Source organism: Hemicordylus capensis, chromosome 2 (assembly GCF_027244095.1).
Source record: "Hemicordylus capensis ecotype Gifberg chromosome 2, rHemCap1.1.pri, whole genome shotgun sequence".
In the NCBI taxonomy this organism is placed as follows: Eukaryota; Metazoa; Chordata; class Lepidosauria; order Squamata; family Cordylidae; genus Hemicordylus; species Hemicordylus capensis.
Genome location: NC_069658.1, coordinates 254,646,105 through 254,669,232, shown reverse-complemented (window position 1 = coordinate 254,669,232; position 23,128 = coordinate 254,646,105). Strand labels below are relative to the sequence as shown.

The 23,128-nt window shown below is 45.7% G+C and overlaps 1 protein-coding gene across 5 annotated transcripts; it reads right to left on the bottom strand.

The window, feature by feature from the left end:
- Nucleotides 1-6,340: 6,340 nt before the first annotated feature.
- LOC128341993 (zinc finger protein RFP-like) lies at nucleotides 6,341-21,271 on the bottom strand. Of its 5 annotated transcripts, none has more exons than XM_053288749.1 (8): nucleotides 21,116-21,271; nucleotides 17,994-18,525; nucleotides 16,547-16,642; nucleotides 13,533-13,766; nucleotides 12,881-12,900; nucleotides 11,758-11,873; nucleotides 10,117-10,149; nucleotides 6,341-7,229 (listed from the first exon to the last, which is right to left on the bottom strand). In XM_053288749.1, exons 2-8 carry the CDS (start codon nucleotides 18,399-18,401, stop codon nucleotides 6,712-6,714), a joined length of 1,425 nt encoding a protein of 474 aa, XP_053144724.1. In that variant the 5' UTR covers nucleotides 18,402-18,525; nucleotides 21,116-21,271; the 3' UTR covers nucleotides 6,341-6,711. The 5 variants fall into 5 exon arrangements, with proteins under 5 accessions (XP_053144724.1, XP_053144725.1, XP_053144728.1 ...); XM_053288750.1 differs by having other exon boundaries at nucleotides 13,536-13,766; XM_053288753.1 differs by having other exon boundaries at nucleotides 18,039-18,525.
- Nucleotides 21,272-23,128: the final 1,857 nt, after the last annotated feature.

Below are 23,128 nucleotides of genomic sequence, written 5' to 3'. Positions count from 1 at the left end.
CCTAAGCGTTTACTTTGGCGGCCCCATGAGTTAAATTATGTTTCAGAAGAGCACCACTTTGTGCAAACCTGGTGATCCTGCCCCTGTTAAGCCCAGATTTTTGTTGATTTAGCTTCAGGTATTCAGTTGGGAAGGAAATGCACTCTGTATATTCTCAAGGGATCTCTCATCTGTAGGACAGCACTGCATGTTTCGAGAATGAGCTTGAAAAGCAAGTGCCAGGGAGACCCACTTGGTAAAGTACGTTGTGCAAAATCAGTCCTCTGAGCAGGAGTGAAAACTTGTGTGTCTTCCAGCCATGGAAACCTGTAGTACGGGAGGGCGCAATGGGGTGGCATGTCTTATAGAGGCTGCTTGTGCACCTCTGTGCCGAATAAGGAGCTGGGAAGCAGAAAGAAACCAACTTCACCCTCCTGTTGATCCTTCACTAACTATGCAGTGGAACATTTGTCTCCCGCATGCCTTCTGAATCAATTTGCAGTTGTCATCATTTTGGGATAAGGAAATGTGTTCAGTTCCTAGTCACTGAATGAAGCAATTTACTACTTGAACTTCCTTGTACTTTGGACACAGGAGCAGGGGGGCGGGGAATCATCACCACTCACACCCCCTCACAAGAGTCTCCCAGCCACTCCTCCCTTCCCCATTGACACCCTGAGGCTGAAAGGAAACAGGGCTTCTGCTAGGACATAGCAAGGCTGGAGTAGGCCCTGCAACAAAAACTTTTGGGCTTTTGCTGCCCAACCAGGAATGAGTTCAGACAAATTCCCCTTGCCAGGAACCCTTGAACAATGTCACTTTAAATCCCGTTCGATTCCGGCCATCCCTGCTAATCATCTTCCCCACACACAAGATCCCTTTAGGCTGAAAATGGTCCTCACCTGACAAGCCAGGGCGAGCTCCACTCCTGGGTACCAACTAGGCCCAGAAACCACCACTTCCACTTCATTTACATATCCCCACCCTGAAAGTCAAACCACAGTCGGAGAGCCTAGCCACAAAGTCAGTGGCGTAACTATACTAGGGCAAGGGGAGACAGTTGTCTGGGGGCCACTGCCTTGGGAGGCCACCCAGAGGCAAGTCACATGACTTTACAATTCAATTCATTGAGTTGACTGGAACTTACTTGCTAGTCAAATCTGGTGCTCTCCCCAAAGCAGCCCCAACCCCAAAGGGGAATACCTTCCAGTGCTCACAATCATGTAGTCCACCGTTCAAATAGCAAGGACTCTGCTCCGCAAAGGGGGAGATTGGCAGGGGAGGGCTGTCAGACATGGAAGGGGTTAAGCATCCCTCCTCTGCAGCAGCTCACTCCTCCTTTCAAGTGCCCCACCCTGTATTACCTTAGAAGATGTAGATAGGCGGACAGGGGTTTGCCTAGAAAAACTTGCAGTTCTGCTTTTGTTCCTTGTGGAGCACATGATGGCCTTGCCTTAACCTCCGAGCGATTCAGCGTATTGAGAAAAGCAGCAACAGCAGCTCCCAATTTCACATTCACAGCAGCATTTTGGAACAATCATTGATAAACACCTTGGAAAGCAGCACCCAGCAGGAATGCAACAGAACTAAGCTGAGGGGAGGAGACTCCTGCCTGTGAAAGTGAGCAGCGTTAAAACGCTGCTTGCTTTTGCAGGCAGCCAGGGGCGTAACTGTAACAGGGCAAGGGGAGACAGTTGGCTGGGGGCCCACTGCCTTGGGGGGCCCCCCAGAGGCAAGTCACATGACTGACTCCCCAAGCCACGCACCCTTCAGTTGTATTCATCCTCTGAAACTGATGTGAGTGTTAAGACCTGGAGCTACTAGAACAGCATGTCTTTCTCTAGTACCATTAAATGACTTGCATCATCCACAATTTATAAAACCTTTTAAAAAATAAATTAGAATGATGTTCTATTGCTGAGCTTCAGTGAGTGGGGGGCCCATTTTAAAATCTTGTCTCTGGGCCCACTCCAATCTTGCTATGCCCCTGGAGATCACCATGTCTGTGTCCCTCTCTAGCAACTTTTATGTTTACCATCAGATGCAAACTAAATTCACAGCACCTGGCAAGGGCTCCTATGGGACCCATGGGTATTTTTTGCCGATCCATGTTGGTTCATGATGGTGGGCTCTCAGAAGTAGAGGCAACACCCCTTCATAACCTGTATGCTGACAACCAGATAACAAAACAAATTCATAGTACATAGGAGAGGGTCCTAGTTAAGTGAAGTCATCACTTTAAAAGAAATTAGGCTCCATTACTCTTGTAATCAAGAGTAACAAGTACTTGTAATTACTGAGAGTGGCTCCCAGGCAAGGAGCGAAGAGGTTCGAGGTGTCCAACTCTAGGGGGAAGAGAGCTGAGCCATTCTAACCTCGGCCTTGGAGCAGAATGGAGAGAAGCTCCCTTTTGCAGGAAGAATCTGAGGAAAGGTTTCCAGCCTGAGTCCAGCAGCAACAGCAAAATGAATTGCTTACTCAGACATCTGAGCCAAACTAGATAGGGTGGGTGCCAACCCCACAGCTAGGGGATGTCACAAGATGTAAAGAAACCAGGCCCCCTTCTTTGTCATTCAAACTTACCCCAGCAGGAGAGCCTGGTCCCTCCTCCTCCTTCCCTTCACCAAGGAGACCTCTCTGCTTGGATCAGGCAGCTGCCTGCACGGGAGGTCCGCCAAACCGCCACCCCAGGGTTTTCCTTCCCACACAGCCAGCAGAACCAGCACCTCTTCCTCAGGGGCCAGTAGAACAGCCCAGAGGCCCACAGACGCCGGGACCAGGCCAGAAACCCCTTCTCCCTGAGCTCCATAACCACCCAAGGGAGGGGGCGAGAGCTCAGTCATCCATCCTATCCAGTCCTGCCCGCATTCCCATCTGGCTTGTGAGTGGGGCTGCTTCAGACCAGGCTGCCACTGCACCCCCACCACAGACACAGGGGATGGTCCTCAGAGAGTAACTGTGCTATTCACCTGACCCCAGGGACCATCATAGGGGGTGACGAAGGCGCTCCAGAAGCAGGTCTCCCACTCACTCCAGCAATCACCATCGAAGCCCTCCTGACAGGGCCATTGGGTTGGGCCTCAGGCCTCCACGGGAACAGCCTCCCCATCCACTGAGCCCATTTAGACCTGGAGGATCGATCTCTATCTACTCTATTTACAGAAATGTAAAGTGGTACAGCAGGGAAATGCTTGACTAACAAGCAGACGGTTGCTGGTTCAAATCTCTGCTGGTCTGTTTCCCAGACTATGGAAACACCTATATCAGGCAGCAGTGATATAGGAAGATGCTGAAAAGCATCATCTCATACTGCATGGGATTAGGTGATAGTAGACCCCTCTTGTAGTCTACCAAAGACAACCACAGGGCTCTGTGGTCGCCAGGTGTTGACACTGACTCAAGAGCACACTTTACCTTTACATGTACTGTAACCATAGACAAATTTTGTGTGTAATTGGAAGGCTGGAGTGCCGCATGGGGGGAAAACATGACTACAGTTTGTGCCTTCAAGCACAGCTTGTAAGTATGGACACTGGTAGGTCAGTCTTTTGAGTACATTAGCAGTGGGGGCTGGACTCTTAGGGGTACTGTATGCAAGTACAGCATCCCTGCTTTTTTTGATGTCTGAATAAGGCAAGAGTTCCTTCATGGTATGTCTTCAACCATTGGTAGAGGCTTCCTGGACAGTCATTACTGATGTTAAGCCTAAAGCACGATTGTGTTTCCAATCTCTTTATTTCCTCCCTTTATGTAGTATTTTGGAATAAGGCTAATCCCTACTCTCAATTTTTGTCTAGTTATCAGTGAGCTCACATGATCAGTGTGGTTGTCTTTCTATGGCAGGTCAATCTGGATTTGAATGGAAACACTCTCATTGTTCGTTTATAAGTACAACTTCATAGTGTTTATTTTGCTTTTGGGTTTGTATTCCAATATTACTTGTACTGCAATTTTAGTATATTTTATTGTTTATTTTTATACTTATGTAGAGCCTACCATTAAGAATAGCCTCAAAGTGATTTACAACATATTAAAACAATGGAACAGTATACATTTATTTTAAAATGTATAAAGATTAAAATGAAGAGCCAGCGTGGTGTAGTAGTTAGCGTGCTGGACTAGGACTGGGGAGACCTGAGTTCAAATCCCCATTCAGCCATGATACTTGCTGGGTGACTCTGGACCAGTCACTTCTCTCTCAGCCTAACCTACTTCACAAGGTTGTTGTGAAGAGAAACCTAAGTATGTAGTATACCACTCTGGGCTCCTTGGAGGAAGAGCGGGATATAAAATGTAAAAAAACAAACAAACAAAACAATTTAAAATGCTGTTAAAACTCCATTAAAAAAACCAAACACAGGAGCGATAGAGCAAGTTTTCCTACTCTCTGGTGGCATACTTGAATGGAAAAGGCTCTAGCTTAGAAGGCAAGGTGCGGGACAGAGTCTGAGACGGGACTTCTTGCAAAACCAAAAGAAGGGTTGTGCTACCCAAAGGCGGTGGACAATTTCTTGAAAAGTGTAGAGCTGGGTTGCTGAATCAGCATCAAAAAATGCCACCTGACCTTTCAAATAGTTAAGAGACATCTGGATCCTTTTGGGTTCCCCTTTAAAAGATAGAGAAGGATTAAGAGGGGCAATGAGCACCCGGCACTGACCCTCCCATTTTCCAATGGCCCAGACTCCTGCCTCTTACTCAGGAGTAAGAGGTTTTGCTATGCCAATAGCCCATCCTTCCTCATTTCCCACATCTACATGCCAGAAACATCTGTTTACAAATACAGATGTCATCTAGCTGCCCAGCACACGTTCATGGTGCATATCTCTGCCAGCTGATAGATTTCGTGGTTTGTCTCCCAAAGTCACACATTTTCAGTCCTCAGATATAAGGAAATTAGAACATAAGAACAGCCCTGCTGGATCAGGCCCAAGGCCCATCTAGTCCAACATCCGATTTCGCACAGTGACCCACCAGATGCTGCTGGAAGCCACAGGCAGGAGTTGAAGGCGTGCCCTCTCTGGTACAGAGCCCAATTTCAGGGATAAGTTACATATTTTAGCAAGGAGGTCAGCAATTTCACATTTGAGTTCTTTGAGGACTCTTGGATGGATGCCATCCGGCCCTGGTGATTTGTTAGCTTTCAGTTTTTCCAGACACTTAAGAACATCATCCCTTGTCACTTCTATCTGACTCAGCTCTCTAGCCTCCATCCCTAAAACGCCTGGTTCAGGAACAGGTATATGCTCAGTATCCTCTGCCATGAAGACAAATGCAAAGAACTCATTCAGCTTCTCTGCAACCTCCATATCCTCAATAATCCCTTTCACTCCCTCATTGTCTAATGGTCCAACCGCCTCCCTGGCAGGTTTCCTACTTCTGATGTGCTTAAAGTTTTTATTCCCCTTGATACTTTTGGCTAAATGTTCCTCAAACTCTCTTTTTGCCTCCCTTATTGTCACCTTGTATTTCTTTTGTCAGAGTTTGTGTTCCTTGCTGTTCCAATTTCCTTCCAATTTTGGAAGGAAGTCTTCTTCCCTTTTATGGCTTCCTTGACGGTACCCGTTAGCCATGCTGGCATCCTCCTGGACTTAGTGGTACCTTTCTTCCTTTTGGGTATACAATCTAACTGGGCTTCTAGTATTGTGGTTTTGAGTAAACTCCATGCACTCTGGAGCGAAGTGACTCTCCTGATTTTCCCTTTCAGCTTTCTTTTCACCATACTCCTCATTTTGGAGAAGTTTCCTCTTCTGAAATTCAAAATGTCCGTGTTAGACTTCCTTAGTGATTCTCTCCCCGCATGTATGCTTAATTTGATGGCACTGTGGTCACTGTTCCCTAAAGGGTCAATGACACTGTCATCACGCACCAGGTCCTGGGTGTCACTCAGAATTAGATCCAAGGTTGCCTTCTCTGGTTGGTTCCATGACCAACTGTTCTAGGGCACAGTCATTTAGTGTATCTAGTAATTTGACCTCTTTGTCCTGACCTGAATGTAAATTTACCCAGTCTATGTGTGGGTAACTGAAGTCACCCATAATTACAGCCCTGCCTCTCCTTGACGCCTCCCTGATTTCCTCCTGCTACTCCCAGTCACTGTCAGCATTTTGATCCGGAGGGCGATAGCACGTCCTCAGTAGCACGTTTCCTTTCCGGCCTTGTATCGTCACCCACAGGGTTTCTGTGGAGGACTCCAGTCCACTTTTCTAGCTTGTTAGATTCTATCCCTTCTTTAACATACAGTGCTATCTCTCCTCCAAGGCGCCCCTCCCTGTCCTTTCTATAGAGTTTATACCCAGTGACCTATTTGGAGGACAGACAGAGGATCCACGGATGAGTTTTCCAGCATAAAGAGAAACACAAGTGCAGCAGGAAGATAATTTTATTTCATACTTGTTAAAAACATGTCCATATGTAACACACTGGAGAGTAAAGAGATTCTTTTTAAAAGCGAGTGGCTGGATCTGCTTACAGATCAGCTGTAGGAAGGAAATGCCCTCCTGTTTAAAATATCATCCAAATTAGCTGGATTCTAACCCCATCCCCAGATTGCCTTCTTTCAATGATTACATGGGAGGCTCGTCATTTGCTGAGGGTTTATTAAACAAGTCAGTTAACCTCGCTGAATACAGACCTCCCCCCACCTCCCAATTCACACCAGCCTCCCAGAGCTGTAGCAATTGGAGATGAATATTCTAGGGGCTGGGAACCCACGTCTTATAGTTTTGCCCTGCTTTATGGGAAGAGGGTAATGTTGGCTTTTTTGCATACCCCAAAAAAGGGGTGAAGGGGTTTTATGGGGGATACTTCCACAGAGTACATGGCTAGCGCGTACATGGTATCTGCATCAAAAAGGCACAACCACTTCTTAATACAGTTCAGAGCCATTCTGATATTCTTGGGCTCCATTCTCAGGGTGATAGGAGGGTGATTAGGGGGCTTGATCATTCTGTATGCACCTGCCCATTTCCCCAGAGCCCAGACCCCTTCCATAGGGTCAGAGAAGGCCAGGTTCTGCCTCAAAGAGTCCATTTTGGCAACCCCCACAATCCAGTCTTCCTCACTTCCTACAGCCACTTCCCAGAAGTATCTGCCAACATACAGTTTCTCCCTACCCAGCACACAGTAAAATTCTGCAGCAGTCTCAGGATTGTCAGGCAGCAGGGCTTGAGATTCTCCCCATCTCATGCTTTTATAATCTTCAGACAAGATGAGGCTGGGATGAGCCGTGGCTGGATCCAAAGTCACACTTACTGTGAGGGGGAGGAGAACGAGGAGAAAAAGAAAGATTAAGCAGAACAGCTGGGGAAGTGAACGGACATCCTGAACCTAGACACAACTGATGGTTATCTATCAATAAAGAGTGCGAGACTCACTCCACTATTAAGTTTTAACTTTTTACCATCACTGAAGTCAGTTCCATTATCCCCATGCTACAGATTGGGGGCGGGGAGAAAAGGCCAAAAGAACCACCCAGGCACTTTGCATATTACACCCTAGAACAGCAGTAAAATGCTTCAGCTTGGCAGGATCGTACTGAAAACGATCCCCAGATTCTCAAACTCCTACAATGAGAAAATACAGCTATTTTTCTGCAACGGACTTGCAACGTTATAGCACTAAATCACACAGATAAATTCCGAAGCCAGGCATCAGAAATGTGAATGGCACCTTGCTGTCAGTACAAGGCCTGCGGGGTCACAACACAGGAAGTACGGAAGCACACTTGGTAGATCTGTAGTGACATTGTGGTAAGGGTGTAATTGGAAAGCGCCCCAGTGAGCTCATGGAGGAGAGGGATTTGAGCCAGGGAACGTCAACTCACCACTCAAGCATTTAACCAAAATATTAGAAGTGGGTGATCATCACTATTTTGCAAGCAGGGGCCATTCTACCAAAGAACTTTCACTGTGAGAGCCATTTCCCGCTGTGCTAGCCTCTGCAAGTGCTACACTTTCTCCAGAATCAGCAGGCGGGGATGGGGCAGATTTCACAGAGAAACGGAGCCCTGCCAGCCCTTTAGCAGGTGTGCATGGACTGCTAAGGTGTTCTCCCTGCTAACTGAGCTAAGGGGCACCTTTTTAACATGGTGATTCTCTTTATTTAGCAGGGGGAGAGTAACTGGCCCTCTCCACCCCCAGCACAGTACCTCCAGCGACTGTTGCTGGTGTCTATCTTGTGTTTCTTTTTAGATTGTGGGCCCTTTGGGGACAGGGAGCCATCTTATTTCTCTATGTAAACTGCTTTGGAAACTTTTGTTGAAAAGTGGAATATAAATATTAGTTATTGTAAGGAAGCGTGATCCTTCTTGGCACTTTCCCCATAGAGCTCTATGGGAAAACACTAGGAAGGACTACACTTCCCAGTGTTCTATGCACATCTCCCAAGATGGCACTGGGGCTCAGGAAGGCTTCATTTCCATTAGAGTAGCAGCATCAGTGCTGGGGAAAGTGCAGCACTGCATGGTGAATACAGCTGGAAACCTTGCACTGGTCTAACGAACAATAAGCCAGGGAGATGCCCTTAGGGTTGATGGGAGCTGCCACTGGCTCCCAGGCCATGCAGTGAAGAACACTGTTACAGGCCTATAACCCAGGTTTCAGTTACAACGCTGCTAAACTGGCCAATATGTCGGAAAATGGATTTGCATTATTTCAATTCTAGAACAGAACTTTGATCTGGAGAAGTCAGTAGGTGAAGATTCTCACAGCATGGCGGGCCACCATCTGCAAATAAGGTATTTAAAGGCACAAAGAGCAAAGGTAGTAAACACTGGCAAATTATGTGCTCTGCTGCTTGGGAACATCAGGGGAGAGAAGGAAGTTGGCAGCAAGGGTGGCTCTTTCATAAGGCAGTTGCTCCAGGCAGCAGCATATTGGGGCAGCAACAGGATGGAAAGCTGGGTCCCCACTGTCACCAATGCAGCAGTTCCATGGGACGAATCTGACCCCTGTAAGCTTTGCAAGAAGCACCTCTCCCCACACTCCTTGCAGGAACAAAGAAAAGGCAGCTGTTAGCAGCCTTCCCTCCTCCCCATCCACTACACCACCTTCAAAGCTTGCAACGATTGGTTTTGAAAGGGGACTGGCATCTATCAAGGCATAATATAGTCTCTATAATATAATGACAATATAATATTGTCATAACTTCTAAAGCCCTAAATGGCTTAGGCCCTGGGTATCTAAGAGATCGTCTTCTTCATTGTGAGCCCAACCGCCCATTGAGGTCGTCCGGAGAGGTCCGTCTCCACACGGGGACAGGCTTTCTCGGTTGCTGCCCCGAGACTGTGGAATGTGCTCGCTACTGAGATACGATCCTCCCCATCTCTGACAATTTTTAGAAAGCATTTGAAAACCCACCTCTTCACCCAAGCTTTTTCTGTTCTTTAAATCTTTAAGGTTTCAATTTGTGGCTGATTTTTCAATTGTTAAATTGTTTTAAGTTTTTGTATATATTTTAACTTGTTTTATACTATTGTAAACCACCCAGAGATGAAAGTTTGGGGCGGTGTACAAATGTAATAAAATTATTATTATTATTATTATTATTAATGTAAGGCAGCACTTTGCTCTTTGCCTCTGGCACTGCAATAGTTAGGGCCACTCCTAATGGGAGAATGCAGGATTTAAGGAAACTCCTCGTATCATCTATTTAGTAAATTCCAGGGAGTTTGCTAGCAATTCCATGGCTCCTAGTACATGTTGCACCGATTATGCATACAGGTACACTAGTTAGGAGAGTTCATTAATCCTAATTTAAACTAATTCAGGACTGTTCCAACTTTGGCCTTCTGCAGGTGTTGGCCTACAGCTCCCACCATCCCTGACTACTGGCCACTGTGGTTGGGGGTTTCAAAAACAGCTGGAGCACCGAAGTTGAGCAGCCCTGAATTAATATCACCAGCAACAAGAATAGGTTGTATCAGATGGAGCATCTTCCTCAAGTCATGTTTAAGCCACAAGAGTCAAGACTCATTAAACTGTTCCTCACTGTTTTTTCCTTCTCCTCATGGTTAACCCAGGAGTGGTTCTGGAAACCCAGGATAGAGTTTGAGCTCCTACAGAATGCAAGCAGACAGCCTTTCAACAATCCCCCCCACCCTGATCTCTCCTGTGCATGAGACTCTCCATTAAAAATTACCTTCCTGAACTGGATAGTCGAATCCTGCCATCTCTGGGGAAGGAAATGGAACAGAGATTAAGCATCATATTATGGCAACAAGAACAACAGTTCCTGTTAAGCGTGTGTCTATTTTTACCTTATTTCAAATGAAGGACTAAACAGAGTTCGGCCAGACAACCTTTTTAAAAAATCAGAGCAAAAGATGGACTCTTCAAGGTCCCACCAGTGCAGGAGAAGCTACAGCTCTCAAATATCCTTTTATTAGAAGTGCTATCCATTTATTCTCTCAGTCCACCCCATTAAGTTCAACACACAGAGAGTGTGGGCCCTTAAGCAACACACACTGGGAAGCGTGTTCCTCTTGCAGTAATGAGACTTGCTAGTGGGGGGGAGTGGGGGCAGGCAGGCAGGCTGAAGCCTTGGCTTTCTCACCCTCCTCCTCCCAAATGAATTGCTGGCCAGGTTGCAGGAGTTCTGACCAGAGCCATTTCCATAATGAGCTAAAGTAGTCTTCTCAGCTACTTCTCAAAGTCCTCTCGAGTAGAGACCAAATCCCCCATTTTATTGATTCTGCTAGTATTACATGACCAGGGCTGCAGCCAGACACAATTTTGGAGCAAAAAGGGAAAAACACGGTATTCAAGCCCCATGTTTGAGTTCTGCCCCTCTTGACCTTCAAGGTATTTTGGGAATCAATACAGCCTACCTATGTCTGCTTGGGCCAATTTTGCTACTGAAAGGCTCTAAGTTTGTTTGTTTTTTAGTTGATGAACCACCCCCTTGTATGTTTGGGGAGTTCTGGGTGGTTTTTTCAGGCATCTAAGCCTGCTTTTAAAAGGCTTAAAGAGAAGGCCGTAAATGCCCATGCCTCTATACGGGGCAATTCAGAAATCTGGGGCAATTCCACTCAGTGTCACTCAAAAGCAGGAGCAACTGCTTCTTCTTCTACTACTTCTGCTGCACATCAGCCTTTGAGAACTACAACCTGGGCAGCTAAACTCTGCCCAACAGTTAGGGCCCTACAAGATGCTTTCCAGATTAACCCCTACAGCAGGGGTAAAATGCTTTGGCTTGACAGGATCGTAGTGAAAACGATCCCCAGAATCTCAAACTCCCTACAACAGGAAAATGCAGCTGCTTTTCTGCAATGGACTTGTAACATTGTAGCACTATAACACAAAGACAAAATCCAAAATAAGGCATCAGAAATGTGAACGGCACCTTCCCATCAGCGCAGGGACTGCGGTGTCACAACACAGGAAGTACAGAAGCATCCTTAGCAGATTCATAGTGACTATTGTAGGGTTTAATCTGAAAAGCACCCAAGTGACCTAGTGCCAGCAATCCCCATTATGGGACCCAACATCCAATACTATTACGACAAATATTTATATATCACTATTTTAACCAAAGGTCTCAAAGCAGTTTACACAGAAAAACAAGATGTTTCCCTGTCCCCAAAGGGCTCACTATCTAAAAGGAAATATGGTAGATGCCAGCAACAGCCAATGGAAAGATGCTGTGCTTGGGTTGGATAGGGCCAGTTGCTTTCCCCTTGCTTAATATAAAGAGAATCACAACTTCGAAAAAGGGCCTCTTTGCTCAGCTAGCAAAAGATATTTCAGTATAAAAACTGTGCAGCTATTTTTATCCCATTACCTTTGAATGTCTTTATAGTACCATCCAGATATTGACTTGTATCGTGTAATTTCCAGACCTTCCACCTCAACTCAGAAAAGTCGAGTACTGGTTTCTCAGAGTTTTCAACCTTGTACCTAGAGAGAAATGGGGATAGTTATCCACCATCTAGTCAGGAATTTCCAAGTGGAGAAAGAGAAAAGAAGAAAAAAAGAGACTAGAATTCTGGGTAGGTCCACTAAAAGCAGAGAGGAATGAGGAGGTTGCTGTTCATGCATATGTCTTAAACTACTTTGAACAAAGACAGGCCACTGATTAATCTAGATCCTGACATACATTTTGGGGTGTGCTCCAAAGTCATTCCGTTTCAGTCTTTTGTGGTGCCAGACCCCATCTAAAGAACGTATTCCAAGTCAGGATGCTGAAGTTTTAGATAAGTTCTACCCTCCTTTTCACAGCAGTCTCAAAGCAACTTACAAAATAGTATTTTAAACAAGCAATTCGAGTAAGAACTAGTCTGCCTACTTTCTAGGTGGCTGCCATCTTGAATTAGGGTGCATAGTGTCATCATAGACTATGCCATTCAGGTGTTCCTACGTGGCATGACATCTGTACCTAGTTTGGCGCACACTGTTGCAGGCACTGCAAAGTTGTTTTTTTGGGGGGGGGGGGAGGACCACACAGATGGACAGACACACAGCAAGAAGATTTCTGTGTGTCATGGAAGAATGCTTTCCAAGTGGAAAACAGGCAAAACATAACCAACGACTGCAACACAAGGACAATGAAAAACTGTATAAACAAGTTGTTCTATATAGAACTAATGGAGCCCTCTTTCTGCTTCCTTTAACATGGGGACTCAAAATCCCCTCCCACATGCTGTGAATTTGGTTTATGTAGACTAAACACAAAAGTTATTCAAAGGGGACACAAGGGCATACACACACAGCGATCTTACAACCCTTCTTTTCCTTGGTAAGGAGGCTAAAGTAGATAGATATTCTCACACAGCAAAAAGGCAGGTCCTGGATTTCTAATGCTTCCTTTTCTAAATTAACCCACACAAGAGACCTGAGCAAAGGGCTAGGCTTTGCTATCCAAGACTCACTTTTGCCGAGCAAGCTCAAAGGCAGGATCTACTTACGTTGGCAAGGTGCCTCCATCCTAGAGGAGACAAAAAGAGAAAGGGAGCTCAGCACATGCCACAAGGCTCCTGGGACCTTAGATGGGGGTGCACTCTGTCTCATAGTATCCACCTAGTGCAGCTTCACTAGCACATCACCCTGTGGCTGACACCCAGACTAAGTTACTCTTCAGTGGTCTATTGAAATGAAGCAGTCCTTTAGTAGTCCTGAGAAGTTATTATTGAGTAACTTCATCTGGATGTCAACTATTCTCTGGGATGTCTTTCTGAAGTGGCAAGAAAGCGGAGAAAGTAGCTTCCAGTCAGAGTCAACGAATGGCTGTCTGCAGACTGGAGACTCCTTAGTGGAGCTGAGGCACCACCCTGGTATTGAACACGCCCCCTGCATCTGTGCATATGCAATCAACACTATGGGCAGCAACGGGCAGGACCTTGTTTCCCAGCCGTTGGTGAGCTCCCTACGTCCAAGTGCAAGGCAGTTCAGCACAGTGGTTGGGAAATGTTGTTCTAAGCCACTACTGTGGGACCTGATCAGGACTGTAGCAAGCATAAGGTGGGGGTTAACCCTTTACCCTGGGCCTGAGTCCTAATGGAGAATGGCCTCCCCCACAACCATCTGAAGCTGCCATTGGATTGTGACAACCATCATTACCACCTGCAGGAAGTTAGTCTTAAAGTGTCGATGCTTCTCCTCCAACTCCTCAATGGCATTGTTAAGAAAGGTCAGTTCTTGAGATATTTCAAGTATGCACGCATCCCTCTTCGCCATGATTTCATTACACACTTCTGTCGTCTTTTGCTGGAAAAGTTTTGTTTGGCCCTCCAGGAATTCACAAAATGGTGGTACTCCCTTCTTAGATAACATGTCGTTATATTCTATCTCATCCTGCAGCAAGTAGGTGATAAGAGCAAATAAGAACAGCTATAGAACAGGAACCTGGTGCCCCAACGGCAAGATGCAATTATAGGAAAGGGATTTAATTTTAACATCCAAGTGCTCACAGAAAGGTTTTCAGTCGGGATTTTCCAAAATATTTTTTAGAGGACCATGCTTAGAATATCTTTTTGCAGTTGCCTTGTGAAAGATGGGCCACTCCAAACAGATCCCATTTGAATGTATTGTTATTTTAAAGTTTACACTCATATTTCCAAAATCAGTTCCCAGGGCCTTAAGACTCCTAAGAGGCCTGGACGAAGAATTTCATTTGCCTCCTACCCCTTTTCACTGCATCCTGTGTCAATGTAATTTTCTTCTTCGTAAGAGATATGCATTAATCACTGGCATACTGCATACTACTGTTAAGCACACAGTAGAATATTTATGCAACAATGCTCTTGTGCAGCATCATAAGCACAAAAAATGCACAAAGGGAGTTGCACAAGTATGACCACTGGATATAATGCCATGCAATTACATTCACACAGCTTTTGCAATTGTGCAACAATGCTTTTATGCAATTGCACAAACATCATGTTCCACCATGTGCATAACATTGCCCAGTATGTCAGGTAATCTTTTGACAAGCCATCTGCACTGGCATCAGAATTAACCCAACAGTAGCAAAATTATAAGAGCTCAATCAGTCCAAAACAGACTAACTAGGACCAGCATAGAAACTGTTGGTTGTTCTCGAGAGGTCTTCTCAATCCTTGCCTCTTCTCCCGTTTGCTCTACACAGCACAGGGAGAGGCAGTTGCTGGAGAATAAAATGCTGAACAGGTAGCTATGTTGTAGCAAATACAGAATATTGTTTTGTGGAACCTGAAGGACTAACAGATTTACTGTGAACATAAAAGCAGCCCTGCTGGATCAGGCTCAAGGCCTATCTAGTCCAGCATCCTGTTTCACACAGTGGCCCACCAGAGGTCTCTGGGGAGTTCACAGGCAAGAAGTATGCACATGCCTGCTCTCCTGCTGTTGCTCCCCTGTAACGGGCATTGAGAGGCATCATGCCTGTGAGGCTGGAGGTGACCCACAGCCACCAGACTAGTAGCCATTGATAGACTTGTCTTCCCTGAATTTGTCTAAGCCCCATTTAAAGCCATCCAAGCTGGTGGCCATCACCATATCCCACGGTAAGGAATTCCATAGATTAACTATGTACTGTGTGAAGAAGTACTTTCTCTTGTCGGTCCTAAATTTCCCAACCTTCAGTTTCATGGGGTGACTCCTGGTTCTAGTGATGTGAGGGAGGGGGAAAAATTTCACTCTGTCCACTCTCTCTACTCCACACATAATTTTATACATGCCTTCCCTTAGTCACTGCTTTACCAAGGTAAAGAGCCCCAGATGCTGTAGCCTAGCCTTATAAGGAAGGTTCTCCATGCCCCTGATCATCTTGTTTGCCCTCTTCTGCACCTGTGGCAGAAGCTTTTATGAACTAAAGCTCATTCCTTGTGGAACAAAATTCCACAAGAAATAATTGGAATCAGAAGTGATTGCAGAATTACAATTCAGACGGTCTAAATTGGCTTGCTTTTTTTTTTTTTACACCTCACAGCCAGAGGTACACCTAGGTAATTTTGGAACCTGGACCTAAAGGCCTTTGGAGCCCCCCCACCACCACCACCACCAATTAAGCATAATTATGCTCTGCTGGGTGACTACATCATCCAGGACAGATTAAAGAGGATTTGGGGGTCCCTAGGGGCTGTGGAGGCGCTGGACTTCGGCCCAGAAGTCCAGGGGTAAGAGTGCCTCTGCTCACAGCAAATGTGTGGGGTGGGGTTATTTGTGTGGCAAGTTATTTGTGTCACTACATTACTGGAATATTTTTATTATTTTTATTTTTACATTTATATCCCACTCTTCTTCCAAGGAGCCCAGAGTGGTGTACTACATACTTGATTTTCTCTTTCACAACAACCCTGTGAAGTTAAAGGCTGAGAGAGAAGTGACTGGCCCAGAGTCACCCAGCTAGTTTCATGGCTGAATGGGGATTTGAACTCGGGTCTCCCCGGTCCTAGTCCAGCACGCTGGCTCTCTGTTGAGTCCACTTAGTTTGCCGTGGGAAAGGGGGAAGTTTTAATTGTTCAGTTGTGGGAATAGCTCATTCTGCTTCCAAAACATGAAATCTAACTGGTGATACAGCTGCACCAACTACAATTTGTGTTTAAATTAGATATTTCATGGCATATCAATGACGGAGTATCAATGCATTAATACATACTCCATAGCAAAGGGAGTTTGTTATTTTCTCCACTGTTTAAGTTTTTGAACATCAACTTTGTAAGACATTTGCAGGGGGGAAACCATTGGCAATACTGCCTATCAAACTTTAGCTGTGCCAGTATGTATTCCTTGCTGGCAGAGGAGGGGAGATGGATTCATTTGCCCCATCCTCCAGCCTAGCTATCAGCCAAGATAGGAGAAGGCAATGACTTGCGAGAGCAGACACTGATTAAGTCTGCAGAACAAACAGGGCCACTATCATCCACTGAAGTCAATGGCCCAGTGAGTGAAGCATGTGGGGAAACCCAAAAGACCTCTTGATCCCGGGGTTATACTTTAACCAATTAGTTTTACTGCCTTGAATGAAAAGGTTCAATCTGATCATTTCATATTGTAGATGGAGGCCCTCCATGTACTGGGCCCAGGACAATTGCTCCCCCACCCTCACACAAGATCATGTCAATTCAGTTTGTTCACTTCCAAATGACACCTACAAGCACTCTCTGGATTTCCACTTCTGCAAGTGTTTTTTGACGCATAACCACTTCTCTTGCCCGTATTAGATTTTTCAGACAGACATACATCTGCAGCTATGAAGAAAAGCAAGACTGGTTTTAGTTGCCGGCAGCTACAGAACTGGCTGGTTAGTTAGTCATACATGAAATTGCCTCAGTTCCCTGCCTTTTCTGCATTTTTCTTCATCCTTCTCCTCCCCTAGCCTGCCCCTCCAATGCATTGTCTATCTGCGTTCCTCTGTCAGCTACCTAGCTCCTTAACTCAACGACCTGCTTGGACCTCTTCCCAATCCTTAGCCAATCGCACAAAGCTGCTCCTATGCCTAGGACCTCATGAGGCCTTAATCCTGGCCAATCTGCTAGCTTTTCCTTCTCTCACAAGAACTGGACAGTAAATATCCCTAAGTACACTGGATGTTGATAAAGATAAGCTGGTATAGTATAGTGGCAAAGAGACTGAGCTTCAGATTAGCTAGTCCCGGGTTCAAATTTCACCTCTGCCCTCAATTCACAGGCAGGCTTGGCAAGCTGCTGCTCCCTCTCAGTTTAAGCCTCCTGCTCTGCAGCTCAGAGATTACTCAATATGTTACAGCAGAGACATGCAACTCCGGCTCTCCAACTGTTGTTTAACTATAACTCCCATCCAGTGTTCCCTCTAACAGGGATCCCTGTTAGAGATGTGGTTGACTACAACTCCCATAACGCCCAGGCAAAAGTCACTGCAGATGGGGATTCTGGGAGTTGTAGTCAACAACATCTGGGAATCTCTGTTAGAGGGAACACTGCTCCCATCATCCTTAGCCACAAAAAGTAGTGGCTGGGGATGATAGGCATTGTAGTTTAAAAGCTGGAGAGCCAAGGTTGCCTACCCTTATGTTACAGCTCTCCAAGGTTTCAATCCTACCTGGAGATGCCAGGGAGTGAATCTGGAACCTTCTGAATGTAGAACAGATGCTCCATCACTGAGCTATGACCCCACCCCTAAAAAGTGCAATACACACGAGTGACCACCGAGACCTGCTTAGTAGAGTACCCTTAGACCATGTTCGGAGTTCCTAAATTCCTCAAAGCCATCATCCCATTTTAACTGACCTTGAGAGCTTCTACTTCCTTATCCCAACTTTCCAAAGATGTATTCACTTGAACACAGGGGTTCTCAAACATGGGTCCCCAGATATTATTAACTCCTATCCTTTGGCTGGGGATGATGAGAGTTGTAGTCTGGGGCCCCAATTTGAGAACCCCTGAGTAACCTGGACCTCAGGAGTAGTCAGAAAGAGGATCATAGGTCAGATCCATTGATTAGTGAGCAATCCTCCTCTTAACACTCTCCTTCAGACAGTATTCTAACCTCCCCTGCCCCGCCACCCCTTAGTTTTCAGACTAGGCACTGGTTATATCCCATTCTCGTGAACAGAGTTCCCACCCTGTATGCTTGGGCAGCTTCCTCCGCAGAAACCACGTGGTGCACCTGGTGTTCCCCAGACTGCCCACAAACTGAGCAGATGAGGACTCGATCCTGCAGACAGAAGAGCTGGCAGGGCTCCTGGTGCTCCTCACAGACTCTCGCCTCTGCTGACGATGGATCACACAGCTGTCTAGTTGATTCTGTAATGTGGGTCATGGCCATGTCTTGTTCGAAATTGACTGAGCAGGTTTTGCTTCTGCACTGAGGGCAGTCCACGTTAACCAAAGCTCCTGCCCAGTTTCGGATAAGGCAGAGGGAGCAGAAGTAGTGCCCACAGTCTAGACTGACTGGGTCTACAAAATACCCTAAGCAAATGCCACATGTTGCTTCCTCCTGGAGCTGCTTTATTGGATTGTGAGCAGCCATGGCTCAAAGACTAGTTATAAATGCTGAATCTCTAGTTCCACTGCAGCACAGCACCGATAGGCCTTGGCTGGAGAGGTCACCCACTCCCAGTCTTTAAAAGTACAGGCAAGGGGAAAGTTGCAGTCTAGAAAGAAAGAAAAAACATTGAGGACATGAGGCTCAATCCTGAGAAGAAAGCAAAACCTTTGCATCATTGTGAGCTGTGATGAGGCAAGGGAGGAGCATGGAGGAGAGACACAACAGGAGAAGGTGGGGATAGAATGCAGGGCTAGCTTCCTGCAAAAATACATACCAGAGCAGGGTCAGTATCCCTGGCCATTGTTTTAATCCTAAATATGTACATCCAGTATGTGGTTATTCATTGATGAGAAGTGGGCACTCTGCACATGCTCGAGATCTATTTCTGAATGACTTTCAGGCTCAATAGTAACAGTGAAAACTGGGGTGGGTGGGGAGGGGTGGAGCCTAAGAACATAAGAACAGCCCTGCTGGATCAGGCCCAAGGCCCATCTAGTCCAGCATCCTGTTTCACACAGTGGCCCACCAGATGCCGCCGGAAGCCACAGGCAGGAGTTGAGGGCATGCCCTCCCTCCTGCTGTCACTCCCCTGCAACTGGTACTCAGAGACATCCTGCTTTTGAGGTTGGAGGTGGCCCACAACCCTCCAACCAGTAGCTGTTGATAGACCTCTCCTCCATGAAGTTATCCAAACCCCTCCTAAAGCCATCCAGGTTGTTGGCTGTCACCACATATTGTGGAAGAGAATTCCACAAGTTGATTGATTATGCATTGTGTGAAAAAGTACTTCCGTTTGTTGGCCCTAGATTTCCCGGCAATTTCATGGGATGACCCTTGGTTCTAGTGTTATGGGAGAGGGAGAAGAATTTCTCTCTGTCCACTTTCTCCACCCCATGCATGATTTTATAGACCTCTATCATGTCTCCTCGCAGTTGTCTTTTTTCTAAACTAAAAAGCCCCAGGAGTTGTAGCCTTGCCCCATAAGAAAGGTACTCTAGGCCCCTGATCATCTTGGTTGCCCTCTTCTGCACCTTTTCCAGTTCTTCAATGTCCTTTTTTAGATGTGGTGACCAGAATTGTACGCAGTACTCCTGTCCTATCACAGTCCTACATATTTTCATTTAGACTGCAGTTATTCACAATTAACAGCCACGAATGCTGCAGGGACCATGGCCCGAACTGCTGGGCATGGAGAAAGAGCTCATGGGCAAACACTGGTTCAACCTGTGGACAAACGGTGGGCGGGTCACCTCAAGACAGGCAGGCATGGCACATAGAAGACTTTGAGCCTTTCGGGGTCAGGGAACCATCTTAATGATTTTTAATCTATATAAACAGCTTTGAAAACTTTAGTTGAAAAGCAGTATGTAAGTAGTAGGAGTGGTGGTGGTGCATTTGGCAATTTGGATAAAATCTACTTTTTAAAAGAGAGTCCCTTAGCATATATAGAGGACATTCTCTATTAATCTACACCATCATTTTTGCACACAAGGGCAGTTCCAGAAAAAGTACTTGGCCCCCTATTTCTGTTTCAGAAATCTAATAGAAGGAACACAAGCTCACCTACCCAGAAATGCTCTATACCTGCCTTCAGGTTTTTCCCCCCATTGATGCAATGTACATTACACTGCATTAGAGCCCCTGGTGGTGCAGTGGTAAAACTGCCACCCTGTAACCAGAAGGTTACAAGTTCAATCCTGACCAGGGGCTCAAGGTTGACTCATCCCTCCGAGGTCAGGAAAATGAGTACCCAGAATGCTGGGGGCAATATGCTAAATCATTGTAAACCGCTTAGAGAGCTTTGGCTATAGAGCGGTATATAAATGTAAGTGCTATTAACACTACTACGCCTAATACCGATAGCTAGAACCAAGACACAGCCCCAGAAAAGCTTCAGGGTTACACACTAGCTTGTCCAAACAAGTCCCTGAACACTAATAGGGCTCAACACAGGGTGCAGGCTGGGACACTGTAAAGTCTACCTCTAGGCTTTTCCAAGTACCCAGGCTTTGGATTTATAGTTTTAGTACTTTTAATGTTGGGTTTTAAATTTTTTAAATGATTTTAGTTGTAAGCCACCCAAAGCCACAAGTTTTGGGCAGTACAGAAATATGTTAATTTAATTAATTTAAAGTAGTCAGGACCAAAAAATGAGACACAAACAAAAAACCACCACCCAAGAAGTTCTTGTAAGAACTAGTCTGCCTACTTTCCTTTCACTATAATCCTAACTGATAATTACCAACTTCCACCTCACCTCTCTCTCTGCCTAACCTACCTCACAGGGTTGTTGTGAGGATAAACATAACCATGTACACAGCTCTGGGCTCCTTGGGGAAAGAGCAGGGTATGAAAGTAATAAAAGTAATAATAAATGGGGTGGATGACATCACCACAAAAAAACCACACCACTGAGGTGTCCTTATGTGTCCCCACAACAGTAACAAATTTGCTTCAGATCGGTGCAGGCATTGCAAACCTGATAGAAGGAATACACTAGATAGCTAGGTAATCTCACAAACGTTCGCTCCGAGTATTTTTTAAGGGAAGAAGGCTAAAAGAACTCAGCCTGCCATCCCCAAACATACAACTCCCAGATGGCTCTGACTCTGAACCAGCACACCCTGAAAAGCACTATCCCTACCAAATAAGCTGAGCCTTCCGGAGCTACAAAAGCGAAAGATACACAAACTTACCTTGTAAAAACAAATTCCATGAACCGAATGACCGCCCACCTCCCTTCGGTAGGAGATGCCGCGGCTTTTGAGTTTTGAATGCTGCAGTCCTCCTTACGTTGCCTGCCGGGCACGCCCATATAAAAGCATATTGAACGACCGTGCCGCCGCTCCGAAAAGACCCCTCGTTGCCCCCGCCCCTTTTGCTGGCCGCTGTGCGGAGCTGCCTCGCAGGTATAGTGGGTGATTGTTGTCGCTTTAGTAACGCTCCCCCACGCCCCCCCCACCCCTTTACTCTGCATGGTGAAAAGAACTTCATCTTCTTTTCCGAGAAAGAAGAGTCCACATATAAGGAAAAAATCACGACACATGCCTCATAGGGCGGGAAATGCAACTTTTTAATGTGGTTTTAGCCTTGCTCTTTTAACTTGTTACTGTCAATTTTTTGTTTTATATTGTTTTTTTTTTATTATTAATGTTGTGAGCCGACCCAAGCAGTAATGTACTGGAGGGCATACATGTTTTATTTATCTAGCACAGGGGCATAGCAAGGGCATAGCACAGCAAGGCCCAGAGACAAGATTTTAAAATGCCCCCCCTCCCCACTGAAGCTCAGCTCATGAAGTAAAGAAATCTTAAATGAGGCTGAATAGTGGTAACAAATAGCATAGTAAAATTTATTATATAGATATAGATATATAACCTATGTGCCACAATAGAACATCATCCTAAATTATTTTTTAAAGGGTTTTGTAAATTGTGGACGATGCAAGTCATTTAATGGTACTAGAGGAAGACGTGCTATTCTGGTAGCTCCAGGTCTTAACACTCACATCAATTTTGGAGGATAAATACAACTGAAGGAAGCCCGAGGGGGTGGGTGGGGGAGTCAGTCATGTGACTTGCCTCTGGGGGCACCCCAAGGCAGTGGGCACCCCAAGGTAGTGGGCCACCAGACAACTGTCTCCCCTTGCTCTATTACAGTTATGCCCCTGATCTAGCATATACCACCCACCCTAAACTTTGTCTTCTGTTTTAAATGAATACAATAAACCAGGGGCTACTTTGCTTAAACCATTTCTGCAGGTAGTACTACCTCAATAAAGACTATTCAACTGTTCCTTTGGATTATTTCCAGGATCCAGTGATCGTTCAGTAGAATTCAGGTAATATGTCTGCCAAAACTCCCAAATCTCTCTGCATATTTACTCAAAAGTAAGAAAAGGTATTGACGCTTTTGAACTTCGGTGCTAGAGAAGACTTTTGAGGATACCATGGAAAGCCAGGAAAACGAACAAATGGATCATAGAACAACTCAATCCAGGATTTTCACTCAAGGCACAAATGACCAGGCTCAAACTATCATACTTCAGACACATTATGCAAAGATCCAGCTCCCTTGAGAATGCTGGGGAAAGTTGAAGAGAAGAAGAGGACAACCAGCAGCAAGGTGGATGGACTCGATTACAATGAATGCACCACTGAGAGACCTTAACAGCCAAGTTAAAGACCGATCATCCTGGAGAGATCTATCTATGTGGTTACTAAGAGTCAACACCAACTTGATGGCACTTAATCAAAATACCACTCCTCTTAAAGCAGAGGAATGTACTTTCAGGTGGGCATAGGATTGCAACCTAAGACCCACACTTGAAAATGTGTATGCCTGACAACAATTAAGTCTATGATCTTGAGTTGATGATGGGGCAGGCCAGCTGAAGGAGCAACTAGCAACAAAATGAAGGGGGTGGGGGAGGGCCACAGGTTGAGAACCCTGCCCTGGAGGAGAAAGGGACTTCTCAGTAAAAGTATGGTGTGATCAACAGATACAGTAAACTGATGTGTGCCATGAGTGGCTCCAATTCTTTCCCTCCCATCTTCACACAAGGACAGTCCTTTCATGGACAGGCGAAGCCATCACCTCCAGTGGCAGCTCTTTGGGTCCAATCTTATTGACCCCTCAAAGTTTGGTTTTGGAAGGGGCTGGCCTCCCGCAGGGTCGTGGCAGCATTTTGTGCCTCACCTCAGGCACTG

Bases quoted from the DNA above. Each gene is read 5' to 3' on its own strand.
- LOC128341993 (XM_053288749.1), bottom strand. From the start codon at position 18,401: ATGGCTGCTCACAATCCAATAAAGCAGCTCCAGGAGGAAGCAACATGT. The intron at 13,767-16,546 runs GTAGGTGTCATT...TACTTGCTGCAG, and splicing joins TGGAAATCCAGAGAGTGCTT to GATGAGATAGAATATAACGA. The intron at 11,874-12,880 runs GTAAGTAGATCC...ATTTCTCTCTAG, and splicing joins GATGGAGGCACCTTGCCAAC to GTACAAGGTTGAAAACTCTG.